Source organism: Corapipo altera, unplaced genomic scaffold (assembly GCF_003945725.1).
Source record: "Corapipo altera isolate COAL_440 unplaced genomic scaffold, ASM394572v1 2b, whole genome shotgun sequence".
Taxonomy (NCBI): Eukaryota; Metazoa; Chordata; class Aves; order Passeriformes; family Pipridae; genus Corapipo; species Corapipo altera.
Genome location: NW_020884874.1, coordinates 31483358 through 31497282, shown reverse-complemented (window position 1 = coordinate 31497282; position 13925 = coordinate 31483358). Strand labels below are relative to the sequence as shown.

At 36.8% G+C, this 13925-nt stretch overlaps 1 protein-coding gene across 4 annotated transcripts in view; it reads right to left on the bottom strand.

Moving 5' to 3' along the window:
• The window catches only part of MAP3K4 (mitogen-activated protein kinase kinase kinase 4), a 67532-nt gene that overhangs the window by 6581 nt on the left and 47026 nt on the right, over positions 1 to 13925 (bottom strand). For all 4 annotated transcript variants that reach the window (XM_027632360.1, XM_027632368.1, XM_027632367.1 and 1 more), the window contains 6 exons: positions 9993 to 10093; positions 8861 to 8941; positions 7183 to 7374; positions 6448 to 6518; positions 4259 to 4375; positions 2647 to 2806 (listed from right to left, as the gene is read on the bottom strand). In XM_027632360.1, the coding sequence (XP_027488161.1) occupies positions 2647 to 2806; positions 4259 to 4375; positions 6448 to 6518; positions 7183 to 7374; positions 8861 to 8941; positions 9993 to 10093 (722 nt within the window). The remainder of the gene's footprint in view (positions 1 to 2646; positions 2807 to 4258; positions 4376 to 6447; positions 6519 to 7182; positions 7375 to 8860; positions 8942 to 9992; positions 10094 to 13925) is intronic.

Genomic DNA, 13925 nt, shown 5'->3' with positions numbered 1-13925 from the left:
GCTGCAAGATGGGTTTGTTTAGCTTGAAGGAGGGGGAGTGTCTGCGCACAGGAATTCATTGCTGTTTTCAGCTGGGTAATGGGAGGACAGCAAGACTGTGCAAACAGACTTTTTCCTTAAGGGCACACTGTAAAATGATAACACAACAGCAACCTTTGCAAATTCCAGAGAGGTATCAAAATAAGTTTCTAACAACAGGGATAGGTCAATCTTGGAACAGAGCATCTCCATCCCTGCAGATACACATATCTCAACAATGACCAATCTGATCAAATTTGGCATTGAATCTGATACTGAGGCTGGACCTGTTTAGAACAGAGAGCTTGACTAGATGTCCATAGGTTCCCTTCAGCATTAAATATTCCACCCTTCTCAATCACTGTGCAGAACAGCTTCCTGACAAAAACTGAAGTAATTCCAACTGAGGAAACTGGGTTTAGCCACAGGGGTTAAAATTTAATACCCAGAATAAAGATTAAAAGAGTATCCTAAAATACTACCTTTTGCTACATACTAGCACCTCCTACTTTTCACATGGATGCAGATTAAGCAAAAATAGTGCAGCCAAATGTAACAACAAGCCAACATGACCCTCAGTTTGCCCTCACAGCCACAGGTTGTGGCAAACCAAGGTTTTTGGCAGCTGAATCTTGCTGCATTTTTCACCTTCATAGAGCTGGATGCCACAACAGCATCTGAAAGACAATGGTGGCACAAAGGGACACTGTTAACCAAAAGACTATTTTTGAGCATACAGTGCTTGCAGACACCAACTGTGGGATACAGATAAACAATTACTATAAGAATTGTTTATCTGCTGCTAGAAGAAACAGATCCACAGTAACGTTTAACAAACATGCCATGAGAGATGTAATGTAATCTGACAGCAAGATTCTCATAGGAAAGCAGTTTTAACAGTCTGATACGTCATTCTTCCCTATCAGAAAAATAACAGTACCTGTCTACACAAGAGCTAAAATTAAAAACAGAGTGTTCTTTACTGCTGTTAGCCTGAAAATTTGGGGATGCAATGTTAGCATAAAAGGAGACATAGCAAAAGCCTTCCAATGCAACATCAGGTATCCTTTGTAAAAATACCCTCTGTGGTCTGTCTTCATATTCTGTCACAAAGTTTCAGGAAGGTCTATACACAGATGGGTCTGCAGTGACCCTCTGTTTAAAACTGCTGTTACTCTTAAGAAACTCCCCAACATTTGACAGGAGGAACCTGTTGCAACAGAAATGCCCTCAGATAACACCCCATTACAGTTCTGGTTAACAGCTCTTCTCACTTCATGCATTTCCCTGAAGAGGAGAAGACCTATTTGGAAATATATCCAGATATCAGCAATGACACTGAGCAGCACAAAAGAAATCCCTGTCAGCCAGCCTTGGATTGTGATCACAACGAGCTTCCAGGAGAGAGTAATCCAGCTAAGCATAACCTGGACATGGAATGATCAAGAAAAGGGCAAAGGAGGGCACTGGGGCACTGTGAAAAGCACAAAGGGAAATCCACAACTGGAAAGAAACCTTTGGTGAGGAAGGAGAACCAGAAAAGGTAAGATTGCTGGGGAATGGGAGTGAGGGAAAGTGTTTTCTAGGAAAAAAAAAGCCAAACTGACTCAAGAGTGGCCTACCTGGGTGGAAGGCCTCTGGATCGTAGATAGTTCTTTAGTTCTTTTCCCAAATGAGAAGCACGAGGCCAAAGGACCAAGAGCAACTGGGAACCTCCTACACTGCTGCGGTGATTCAAAACCCTGTGAGCAAGAGGGACATAGAAACCCAGCATCGTTGGGTTGCACTGCCTTGCCATAAAATGAGCATTCACAGGGCACATTGTGTGCATTGCTTCCTCTACCTTTGGTTAACTTTCTGCCACTGGTGAGCAAAGTATGGCAGACTAACAAAACCAAGATAACTAGACATGGAGGATGTTGTGGGAAGGCGCAGACAAAGAAAAATGAACTTGGAATGAGGACTGACACTGAGTGCCTTAAACACATGCCAAAACCAACCCCCCTTTAGTTACTGTAGTCCACATCTGCTCATTTTGTAAGCAAATACTGACAGCCAGGCATGAGAAGATAAATGTATGGAAAAAAACACTAGGTAAGTAATTTTAAGATATCCCTTTAACTTCTTTTAACAAGGCTTTTATTACTACTTTTAATTACTACGTTTAAACTCTTTGGGAAAATGGAACCACAAGGAAAAGTTCTGATGCTCAATTCTAGCACTGTATACTGCTTGTCAGCTCTAGAAAACACCACTGTTATTCGCACAGACAAGAAGAAAAACAGCATAACTCAGTACATTATTACTAAAAATGCAGTGACTAATAATTAAGATTGTTTTAACAACTGTCCAAACTCAACAACCTCCAGAGAAAATATATAAATCATGGGCACAATTTATGAGTTTGAAATGACAACTGTGAATATTTTTTATGATCTACACTTAAAAAAAAAAAAGAGCATGTAACTAGTCAGTAATTTGTAAACTGAAAAGTTAGTGGAAGGCTTCATACATTTAATGGCTGTGTAAATAATGCACACTAAATCTGCAAATATATTCCCCCATTCTTTCCCCTGCTCTCATCTACCACACTGAAACAACAACATTACCTTTTTTGGTTAACATTACCTTTAATGTCTCGATGAACAATACCATGTTCATGTAGTACATTGATAGCAATCGTGATTTGCTTTGAGTAGAGCCTAATGACATGCTCCTGAAGGCCCAGTTTTGATACCTCCTCCAGAGTGCCCTCATCACAGTACTCCATGAAGATGTACATTTCTTCCTGTTGTGGGAACCAAACCGGATTTCATTGGATATAATTTTTATTTTTTTTTAAACACTGAATTAGGATCAAGTTTTCCTTACGTCCTTTGTTGTTCATGAAAAGACCAAAGAAAATATCATGTAATGTTTTAATGGAAGTATCTCTTACCATGGAATATCTAATAAATCATCTCTTCAGAACTCTATTCTCTCAGGCATGCTGCAACCTAATATATTCTATTGCACAGTCATGGAAAATTTCTGCTACATATCTATCTGCATAATTTGTACATAACTGCTAGTATTTGGGTGTATAAAAATACATTACTTTGGCATCAACCAAAAGACACTTTGGAAATCTTGCAGGTATATTACAGAGAAATCCAAAAAGATCCTTGGCTTATTTAAAGAAAAAAAGAAAAAACAAGCTAGATGATGTTTTGGGCTTGGTTTTTATCCCCTCTTTCTCCCAGTTCCTGCAACATTATGTGTTGATTGCTTAATTGCTTGGGATGGGCAAGTTTTTGTTGTTTTTTGTGGCTTGAACAAGTACACCAACTCTAACTCACTTTAAGGAAAAGTCAGGTTACTGTTCCCATTCTCTGCCTCCAAGCCCAGCCGATTTCAGCCAGACTCAATTAATATAAAAAGATGAAAAAGACACTAAGCTCTTAGAAACTATTCTGAGAAACCAATGACCCAGTGGCACAGACATCCAAATTTGTGGCCCCAAGTAGAGAAATGCAGACAGAAAGCAGCCTTTGTCCCCTTTTAAATCAGCAATGGGTCAGCAAATCTACTAATTCATATTGAGCAAATCAGTCAGATCCACTCAGCACTTCCCAGCCAGACACCAGGACTCAAGACCCCCAGCGTAAGTGGGAAGAGCATGTGGGAAGCAGAGAATAATAAAAAGCTGGGTATCTCAGCACACAACTCTGGAATCCAGCTCCATAAGAAAAACACATTTCATTAGTTCTGCTGCTCAAGCAAGAATACTTGTTTTTTCATTCTAAAGACATGCTAGCTGAATTCCAATACTTGTCTGGCATCAAGATTTAAATGCCAGCATAAAATTTTTCCAAGATTTAACATTATATGATACTGGTACAACCTTTGCTACTAACACTGACAGGTTTTAGCCTATCTACACAAAGAAGTTACCATTCCATATATGATACAGCTTGCTTTTAGAGCAGTTCAACAGAGTAACAGCATAGAATAGCTACAGCATTACTCACTCTATTCACTTATTGTGAGCCTTCTCTGTTTATGTACCACTTCCAAAAACTTTCTCCAAACTATGTTTCAGAGGTCTCGATATTCAGAGAAAAAAAGACACACTGCTATTCACAGAAACAATCAGACAATTAGGATGAACTAGAATGTTCTCACGTAAAACCTCCAATAACACAAAGCTCTTAATATTTCCTCTGCCATATAAAAAAAGCTCAAATTTATGTTTTCTTACCCTGTGGAGCTCCACACCAAAATAACGAACCAGATTAGGGTGTTTGATGCCTTCAAAAATCTTCAGTTCATCAGCTGTTTCTTTGATGGTTTTGTGATCATTAGGTTGAAATCTTATCTGCAAGAAGATTTGTTGTCATTTTGTTACTATTTGGCATTAATAAGGAACAAAAAAAAAAAGAAAACAACCCACCTTAAACTCCACACAAACCAAAAAAAACTGTGGGGGGGGGGGGGAGCTTTTTTCTTTTTTTTTTTTTTTTTAAGAACAAAGTGCTGTTACTTAAATGTATAAATACACACGTGTGCAGATATACATCCCTTCCAAGCTTGCCTTCTAGCTTAAATGTGGTAGACGGACACAGTACAAGAGAATCTGAAAGCAACATCAGTGAGAGCTATCATTCAAGAAGGACTAATTGCCAGGTACTTCATCAGTGGAGATTCTAAGGGATTTCTTTAGGACTTCTTCATTGAGAATGAGGGAGCTGCAAGGAAAAGGTGTGGCAGGGAACAAACAAAATCAAAGTTTTTCATGAAAGAAACAGGTTTTCATTACTTCTCCTACCATATGCTGTGACGGATTGTTCATGGAGAAAAAAAGTTACCAAGTCTTCTGAAAAACTGATTTAAAGTTTCTAATCGCACAAAGAAAAGCAAAATGAATAGCAAGTTACAGAAGATGCTCCTTTTACCATACTGTCAAAAGCAGAAGCTTCGTTAACTGAGTGCAGGACAACTGCTAAAGAAATAAATGCACATATTTTGCCTTCAGTTGCTAGGATGTTATGATTGTTGGGTTCTGTGTAACAATTCCAGGATACAGTTTTTACTCAAACAGTGGTAAAATTAAATATATGAAGATTATAAAAAGGTGACAAATGACATTCAAGTATTTTATGTATTTCCTAATACATAGTTGCAATACTATGCATTTGTAGTAGAGCTTGTCCACCGTAATTTGAAGCAATTTTAATGACACTATGATTAAGACAGTAAAGTCTGAAGAAATCCTGGGGCAAGGGCAGGGGAACACAGTGTTTTTAACCAGTTTAAAAATAAATCAATCTTCTCTCAAGTTATTCTTAAAGAAATTCAGAAAAGGCTTTTAATTTGGGAAGCTGCAAACAGTTTGCATGCAAGCCTATATTTAGCCTACTAGTGAAATGTCTGTCAAACAAGGTGTATTTATAAACTTACTTGAGCTTCTGCTCAAGAGCACACACATGCTAATCTGTAAAAAGCACCTGCATCTAGAAAGCAATTTTGAATTACAGAAACAGAGTGCTACTGATAGGGGGGAATGTTATTTCATCAGGAGAAAAAAATGTAACAACAAAATTCCAAGTGTTGGTATTAGTCAGTGAATGAGTATGGTACAAGAAGCTGAGCACAAGCCCACTCCTGCCTTTTCACACACTGGGAATCACGTAAGTATTGCGTGTGTGGAAGAACTGGCTCATAAGATGTAACTGCTGTAGCATCCAATGCTGTTACGGTAACTGTTATGAACAGTTGACACTCACAGTTGTCTGAAGATGTAGAAATGCATTAAAACCATATTTTTTTTTCCAAAAAGAAAGGTGGTGTAGGGGAAACGAATCTCTACACCTACACAGCTTTACTTCTATCCTGAAAATCAGATTTTCTGTACCCACCAGGTTAGTCAACAGTTTTGTGACTCAAACTAGCTCACTTAAACTACAGGAGAAGCTGAAAAACTTACGTATATAAAACTTATGTATATAAAACTATAATGTCACACTTCCTACCTTTTGCTCTAAGGAACGAAGAAAAATGTAATAAAACATGACAGGAAACACTGCAAAGTAAACTACAAGTTTGTGTACAGTCTTCACTAATATTTAAAAATTATTGAAGATCTCTTAATAAGAGTTCATTAAGTTCATTAAGTTCACAACATCCCTATGAGATTAGTAAGAAACACATTATCCATTTTACATAAATTTAAATTGAAAGCTATAGGGTGAAAGAAGAAAGCTTTAAGCAACTTATGGAGGAAAAAGTGGTAAGAGCAGCTGTGGCTACGTGAAGAAAATGTGTCTTCCCATCCTTTCCCAGTTAGCTCACAACAGTGTCCAGAAACCCTCAATGTGTGCTAAGTCATATACATGTAGTTTAGGAAAAAAAAGCAAGGGCAGCAGTGATTCTTGTATACACAGTACTCACTTCCTTCATAGCCATCAGCTCTCCAGTGTCAACACTGATACAGGTATAGACCTTCCCATACTGGCCTTCACCTGCAAAATTAAAATAAGAAAAATTAATTACACTACATTCAATAAGAAACAGGTAGATCAACTGCAATTAGAAAACATCACTGAAAACAGCTTGTCAACATTCTTTACCTGTATTTTAATTTAAAACTTCAAGTAGCTTTTAACTAACAACTAATACCACATTCATCGACCTGAATTCAAGCTGATTAAAAGTAAAAACACATTAACAGGCTGACCTGAAAGAAAACTTCTCATGAACATAAGGATTTCCCCCCAAAATCCCAAGCCAGAGAGTAAAAAACGATCATATGGGGGAAACAAGATTGGTGAATTAAATCCCAAAGGTTGAGCTCATTTCCATTAATAATTCTGGTTCTTCCAAATGCAGAACTCAAGCATTTTAGAGGGTTAAACATATGCAGATATCACAGGATCATATCTAAATAACTGTCCTAACCAAATCCTTCTCCTTTTTTGTTTCTTATTTGAGCAATGAAAACTTCAGTGAAGTTCTACATTAAGAAAATCCTAGCTGCAACAGTATTTTGTATTTTAACATTCTAATTTCAGTAAAGTTGAAATTACCTATGCAGAGACCCATGATTTTAAAAGATAGTCTAAGATTTCCTTAAAAAATACTAAGTTTGGTATTTTAGCCTGATAAATGAAAGTATAATGGACATACCAATTTTGTTTCCTCTCTGCCACTTGAAAGTCACTTTTCTCAAACCTACATGCATGACATTGTCATAAGATTTCGGTGTGTCACAAACTTGGCCAATGATATTCTTCCTTCTCATCTCTCTGTATCTCCTCTCTTCAAACAACTGAACAGACTTTTGAACAGCTTCCATCGGTGCTTGCTTGGAGGCAGTGTCTAAAAAGAGTAATGAACAACTGAGAAATATTCATAGTTACATTTTGTTACCTTTTGATATCACATGAAGTGGTCAGCGTTAAATCAGACTCACAAAATAGTTTTTAGATGTAGGAAAAAAATAACACATTTTAACAATCACATATGAAACTATCACTTATGAATCGCATATGAAACGAAGGTAAAACAAGAATATTGGTACTTTCCTAATCATCTCTTATTGATTCAAGGGAATTAAATGTGTGAAATGCAACACACTTGTTTGCATTTGACATGTAACTAACCTCTGACAGTGCAAATATGTTAGGGTCATTAAAAGCACTCTGTAGAGCAAAACCTGACAGCATCTGTTATTTCAAAGATTTAGAGGTATTAGAAACTCGAGCTCTCAAGCCTTATCTTGAAATAGAATTCTAGTGAGTGAGGCCAGAAGAGATGTCAGGGCAGCATTACTTCATCCCCTCCTTGTAAAGCACAGAAGTTAAACACCTGTCACTGCTGACACCAATAGTCTAAAACCTGTTCCTAACAGTCTCCAAAAGATGGAGATACTGATACTCCCAAATAATATATTCTACTCCCCACCCATAATTAATACTACTTCCTCTACACTAAATATGCCTTGCTGTAGTTTTAAGCCAAAATCTTTGCTTATTCACAGTGGACAGTAAAACCAGTTCCCATTACAGCAGTCTTCTAGAAATTTTCAAGTTTTCCCTCATTCTTCTTTTCTAGTTCAAACAAACTCTAATTCCATCAGTATTTATGTTCTGAACAAAACGTAAGACTTCTAGATTTCAGAACAAGAATTTGTAATTCTTCCTGTGTTCCGTCTAAGCCACATAGTGAGACCAGTTTTTAATGCAACAAATTTTTTCCTAATGTTTCACAAGGTTCCACCCTGCCACAATATAGGCAAGCAAGCTTCATGTATCTGTACAGTACAGGAGCGTCTGAAGTAATCAAGCTACTCTAAGATTCACAAAAATCAGCAGCAGGACAAAGAGGAAAGGGTCCTATAACAGCCTTGAATTTAGGAAACAGTGGGGAATCACACACTGCTAGACACCCAAAAGAAGAAAGTCCCACACCAGGGAGAGATCTTGGGAAGTGAGGAAGTGCCTCCTACTGTCATGCAATTCATAATTGGGCACTGAATAGCTACAGCAAACTTCTGCAATTCCTATACAGTAACAAATTAACTAGTAACTTTGTAGAACACTGCTAGTATCTTTCAGAAACTGAAAAGAATTAACTTTTATGAAGTTTACTTACTCCTACCTACACCGAGAGAATACACCTTGTGACTTGTTAGCAGTACCTTATACCTGCCATCAGGATTTTATTTTTTTTCCCCTTCCTACACATAAAGCTGTGAAAACCTCTTCACAATCAACAATAAAATTCCACCTTTTAGTACAGACATTACATTATAGCGTAATGCAGTTTAACAGACATTACATTATAGTGACTCCTAAACACCTACCTTTGGTCTGGTTGATTAACGTTCTGAGCTCCCAACTCCTCCGGGATGAACCACTTGAATCTCCTTTTGGATACAATGGCTCTAGAGAAATAATAGTGTGAGTACAAAAGTAGCTTTATCTCATATTAAGTATGCCACTATATTCAGCAGAAGCTGAGATCCTACACATATAGCAATATATGCTCTTGGAATCAAAAATTAACTTCTCTTCAGAAAACAAGTTATGACATAGAATTTAATTTATATATAAGCAGAGATCTCCCTCCACAACTGAGGGAAGCACTTCAAGACAAGTTACTCAGAATCAAATATTCAAGACACCTACAGGAAAACAATTTTCTAGGGGTTCCTTAGAATAAGGCCTGTATTCATTCCAACCTAAGCTAGCTTCCTATTCACACAGATATATAAAAACTGGAATAAGCACAAGGCAGACAACATTTTCAATATTTGCTTAAAAACAAAGAAAAAAAAACCCTATAGCTCTTAATATAAGTTTTTAAGGTATTTCTCTCTTTGAAATCCAGTGTGGATGACCACGGTATGAACTCTGATGCAGATTTCATACTTCCTTTTATTTTGCACAATCTTTCAAGGTATTTGTTGCAATAAATACCATATATACAGGGGCTGGGAAAACCTGAAGGAGGAGCCCTAATCAGGACATTAATCACACACCCGGTCCCTTCCTCCAGGATTCAATTAACAGCAAGTTAATTTCTAATATGAATATTGCAGTGATAAAGAACTGGACAGAAAACACTTCACTGTCCTGAAGGGTCCAGTTCATACCCCATTAACAGTGTTTCGGAATTTACTATTAAATGGGTTATATAATTCAGAAATCATGTTACTAATTTCATTTTGAACACTGGGACTTAGTAAGACATCGGGAAATCTCTTCAGATACAATTTAGAAACAATACGAAAGGCAAGAGAATAGCAGATATGTCTGAAAGGAGAAAAACTTACTCTGACAATATAAGCTGTAAAGTTAAAAATCTTATGGTTTTTAAATGTGAAGAGGTGAAAAAAATTTTTGAAAAGGGTAAGAACGGGGAACAGAGAGAAACAGGTTAATGACATAGACCATCTGCACATCCAGGTCACAATTTGTTACTGTGACAATCACCTTCTCGCTCTTCAGTGGGACTGGAGTGACGACTAAGGGATCTGAACTGCAACTCAGCTGCTATTGAAGCAAGTCGATCATTTTCAGGGACACTGGAACCCCTGTTAAAAAGAGCCATCATACTAATTAATTTGTCATTGGTATTTTTTCAGAGCAATGCTAATTTAGCTGCAGTTTTAAAGAGACAGAACCTCTGCAGCCTAGGATATGAACTATGAGAGCAATACGAAACAAAAACTGATGCTGAAAGGTAAACTGAAACCCCTTTCTTTCTATGCTACTTTTCCCTCAAATGAAGACTCTTTATAGCACTTTAGTTATGCTACTCTATGAAAAAGCCCTAAGTTTCCAAAGCATAAGCTACTTCAAGCTGTCCTTGCCCATAGCAACAGAATCCATTTTCATGCCTTGTAATCTACTACTAAGACAGCTGTTGCAGGATGCAGCTTGTGCCAGGTTTGGCAATACAATCAGAAGTGATTCAGCTGAGTGCTAATGTGAGGGACATTATCAGATGAATTCATATGTGCCTACTGCACTGCAAATACAGTCATACTCCATAGTGACTAAGGCAGAACTAATGGGAAGAGACAAGCTGGTTGGCAGGAAGGACACGTAAAATGACAGCAGCTTGACTGCTTGGAGGCCCTTGTTCTTCCAGACAGCACAGAGCAGAATCAGATGCCTCAGAACAAGAGCCAGATGAATAAGCATGCTGAACAGAAACGAAAACACTAGTGAGAGAAATGAGACTTACATCCTCAGATCTTCAGGTATCTTTCTCCAGCCCCAGACATTGATCAGTACACTCAGGTTTTAGAGATATAAATTCCTTGTGAAAGTCTTTCTACCATAACTCCCTTTTGAACAAGGCTCCCTTTCAATTTTTAAAGTATGATGGGGAAGAATTGTGACTGATGCCTCCTTAAATATAAGGCTTTAGAGGTATGAGCTAAATGTTACCATAAAGCGGGCAACATTGTTAAATCCTTCAATGAAAGCTAACAACTATAAAAAGATTAAAAATATCTGGCATCACAAAGTGCACACACCTATGAGAGGACTTCCCTACAGTCCTATAAACTGCTTCCGAATTGTATCTGAGTATTGCATAAGAACAATCTAAAAAAACAAAAAAAAAACAAAAAAACAAAGAAGAGAGAAGACAATCTTGAGAACAGAAGCCAAAACTGAAGACACTATCCCTATCCAAATGTTCTCCATATGATGTTTGCTTTGCACTCCCTACTACTGCCCAACTAGATTTTATAAGTTTGAGCAGGAACTGAAACTGAACTAGCGAAAAATCCTCATTCTTCAGGAAGTTGAGGGTTTAATCAGCAAGAAGGATAAGGTGGTTTTCAGCACATACAGAGCAACAATTTTTGATGACAAAATGCTTAAAAACAAGCAAAGCTAAACCACCTCTAAAATGAGTCAGCAGCTGAACAGAGGACCTTAAGTATCACAGCTTTGAATGCAGCTGTCTAAAACCCATTTCAAGCCTATCTTAATCACCCAGATCTTTTATTGTTTGTGTCCAGTTATGGACATAATTAGGCAAAAAGTATAGTAAAAGAGAAGAACACTTGATAAATTTTGGTTTCAGGCCTGGATAAATAATAAAATTATGAATAATAACCCCAGCTAGTTCAGAAATTAAACAGGTTATTAGCATGAACATGATGTAAATGTATAAACACCAGAAAGCTCAATGTAAACAATGTATCACTGCCCTGGATTTTGATTTCTACTTATCTTAAATCGATTTTTATTTTTGTTAAGTAAAACTTCACCAGAACTATGGTGGCATTTGTGCACTATGCACTGCCTAGTACAACTCATCTACAAAGTTTCTAGATTCCACTTTTTATAGATACTTATTGCTAATAATCATGTCCTAAATGTCTAAAGAGTTTCTGGAAAGTGTACAAAGTTTCTGTCTTTGTGCTATTCCAGCAGCTGGACTGCACACCTTGCATACAAAACCACAAAATGCTTTCTTGATCCGAAAGAGTCCATTGCTCTTTTGGAGCACAAATAAATGAAATCCATAATTAACACTGCAATGTGTTAAGGTCTGCAACTTTCTTTTAACCATACTAAAATGAAAATGCTAGAAATGTATTACATTGTAGTATTTTGCCTTCCTCAATAAACAAAACCCCTAAAAGTCCCAAACAGCCTCCAAAACCCTGTCTTTGCTTTAGTAGTTTTTTTTCTTCAAATTCTTCCTAGCACATACACTTCCTAGCACATAACAATACTTAAAAATCCAGACAGTGCATAAAAAAAAAAAAAAAAACACAGAAAAACATGGGATATTTTATGAACAACCATCAAAAAAGTAAAATCTGAGAGCTCCAAAAAAAATACAAGTCTTTAAAAAACAGGCCTAGACAATTTGACTAAAATGCTGTTTTCACAGCAACTTTCATGTTACAGCCCATGAAAGCAATATGCATTTGACTGGAACTAAAAGGCAGAATTCTCATTTCTTTCCTTCTTAATCACTATCTTCTAGAACTACAAGAAAATGTCAAAATGTGAACCTTTACACTTTTATCAATATTTGTGTAGGACAAACGCAGAAAACATTAAAAGAATATACCATCATATTCAAGTGTGTCAAATTATAAACCTGACAGTTGCATTGAGTGGTATAAAATCACAACAAGGCCTACAACTATTAAAAACTAGCTTCCTACCTCCCTTTTGAAAAATTAACTAACTTTAAAAATATGCCTTGGATCAAAGTGCTGTACACAGCCTAGAAAAAATATCCCTTTCATATGTTGTGTAAAGACTAGCATAACTATCAAGTGAACAAGTTCTGTAATGTCAAAATCATAAACACCAATTAACCATCACACTGTCAGCTTATTAAGCTGCCAGAACCCCTCAGTGAAAATTCTCTAGAATGTTACTTACTTGAAAGGGGTATTCAAATGCTGCAGACTACTGCCTACTCTGTCTTTTTCAACAGGGAGTTTAAAGTAGAAGCATGAAAGATAGGTAATAAAAGCATGTAGTTTGAATAACAAAAATTCAGCAAACATATTAAAAAAAAAAAGAACAAAAAAGCTGTACATCTAGAGGCTACTGTAGGGTGCAAGTCATACCTGAGAATAAAAATAAACTTGAAGGAAAGATTGTATATAAAAAGTGATGACTTCCTTCCTTCTTCACAGCTTAATGCATGCTTCTGCTGTGCATCTGGTAACAAAGCAAACTATGACACTTTCCTGACAGTCACCATCAATCTGTTGTTCCTTCACTACTTGTTTTCTTTTCTCTACAGCTGTGTGATACAGTCAGATATGTGTCTTTATTCATATGAATCTCTGTCCAAATGAACTTTTGGTACTCTGCAGCAGAAATAACAATCTAAAAAGTTATTTATAAATCCTAAGACAACATCACTGTGTGAAGAGCAGGATGTTCAGAGTCAGGGGGAGGGGGAGCATGCAAGGGGAAAAAAGGAGTAAAATTGAGAGGCATGTCAATGGTCTGACTGTGGTATGGGAAGAAGAAATACCAACTCTAAGAGCCAAACTGAAGGTCAAAACTCAAGAAAGATAGGTCTGTCAAAAAAAAAAAAAAGTCACTTGTGACAATACAGGAGTGGGTATATCCTGATACAGAAATGGTTTCTTTCATATTTATTCTGTACCACCCTAAGAAGCCAGAGGTGTAGCAAGAAATTATTTAAAAAGAAAAAAAATCCTTCTGAAATCTCATGTGTTTAATTTTGCATTTGCCACTACATTATGTTTCAAAATATTTATGCCAGACAACAACAATACCAAAATTATTAGCTAACATGAAAAAAATTGAAAATCCTTGGGCTTATCAGTATTTTACAGTTATCTTAGTGATTCTATGATTCTAAGTGTTAGTTATCAATATTAATTATTTAGTAAAGTTATACCA